The sequence below is a fragment of the Erythranthe guttata genome, chromosome 6 (assembly GCF_056151865.1).
Source record: "Erythranthe guttata isolate IM_541 chromosome 6, IM_541, whole genome shotgun sequence".
Classification (NCBI taxonomy): Eukaryota; Viridiplantae; Streptophyta; class Magnoliopsida; order Lamiales; family Phrymaceae; genus Erythranthe; species Erythranthe guttata.
In genome coordinates this window covers 17,306,528-17,307,975 of record NC_142538.1, presented here as the reverse complement: position 1 = coordinate 17,307,975, position 1,448 = coordinate 17,306,528, and the positions used below count along the sequence as shown (strand labels likewise).

Genomic DNA, 1,448 nt, shown 5'->3' with positions numbered 1-1,448 from the left:
TTGAATAACTACTATTTACTAAGCATGCATACATAAGGATGTGTGTTATTATATCAATCCACCCGATATACATAACCAAGTATAGGATCAAACTTTCCCAAGAACCAAGCATATATATATATATATATATATATATATATATATATATATATATATATATATATATATATATATATATATATATTACATGGAGATAAGTTGTATCATATTTTCTATTTCTTGATTTCGTATTATCGAGAGACCAAAAAAAGTTACTAACATGGAAATTACAACCATCTTCCTAAGCTAAAGTGCAATTACAGGAAAAACCCCTTTTTTTTCAATTTATAAATGTCTTACATCCACACACGGCACACCTTTTAAAAATGTATTAATGTAAGAAATCTACAAATTGCAAGGAGGTGAATGTAATTATAATAAAAACGAGGGTTCTTTTTTTGTAAATAGACCTTATATGGGAGTGGTTGATTGTAATTATTTACGCTAATAAAATGCCAAAAGTAGAAAAATATCCACGGAAGTAAGCAAATCTTTGCTGATTTGGCACCCAACTTTCTTCATCTCCCGGTGCCACGTGTCACATCCTCCACATTCTTACACGTACTACGCCGCCACCTTCTATAAATTGCGCCACCACACTCTCCACTTGTCGCTCTCCAACAAAACCTAAAAACAAAACCCCTCACTTTTCCGGCAACCATGGCCACCCACTATCACAAGACTACCGACGGCGGCGGCAGCTCCTCCGGCAATCCCCCGCCGCCGAAGACGAAGCCGCCGTCGGTGCGCCGCTCGAGGAAGGGATGCATGCGCGGCAAAGGCGGGCCGGAGAACGCACTCTGCACCTACCGCGGCGTCCGGCAGCGGACGTGGGGCCGGTGGGTCGCCGAGATCCGCGAGCCCAACCGCGGCGCCAGGGTCTGGCTCGGCACCTTCAGCACCTCCCTCCAGGCGGCGCAGGCCTACGACGACGCCGCCCGCCGCCTCTACGGCCCCTTCGCGAAGCTCAATCTCGTAACCCCTGACTCCGGCGGCGGCGGAGGAAGATGTAAAGTACTCCCGCCGGAGGCCGGCGGTTTTCCAGCAGTACTACCGCACGAGGCGGAGCAGTTGTTTGATGAGAAGAATGAGGTATCGTCCGTTCTGGAAGAAGCTAACAGCATATGGGATATTCCGGCGGCGCCGACGCTGCTGGACGAGACGAAACAGGATCTTCTGAAGTGGCCGGAATATTCTCTGGAAGATTCCATTCAATATGATTACACGAGTAACTGGAATGATTATGATCAGGTCCAGTGGACCTTCTAGATTGTTCTTTCTTGGCATATTTTAGAGCTTTTTAGAGAAGCTGCATATCAGTTGAGTAGTATTTTACTTTTCTACCCCTTTGTTGGCTCTTATATTACACTTAGTTTATTTTGTATAATATATATTTATATTTAGCGAAA

At 44.5% G+C, this 1,448-nt stretch overlaps 1 protein-coding gene across 1 annotated transcript; it reads left to right on the top strand.

The window, feature by feature from the left end:
- Nucleotides 1-466: 466 nt before the first annotated feature.
- Nucleotides 467-1,448, top strand: LOC105955357 (dehydration-responsive element-binding protein 2A). The gene has a single exon (XM_012979072.2). It carries the CDS (start codon nt 700-702, stop codon nt 1,306-1,308), a length of 609 nt encoding a protein of 202 aa, XP_012834526.2. The 5' UTR covers nt 467-699; the 3' UTR covers nt 1,309-1,448.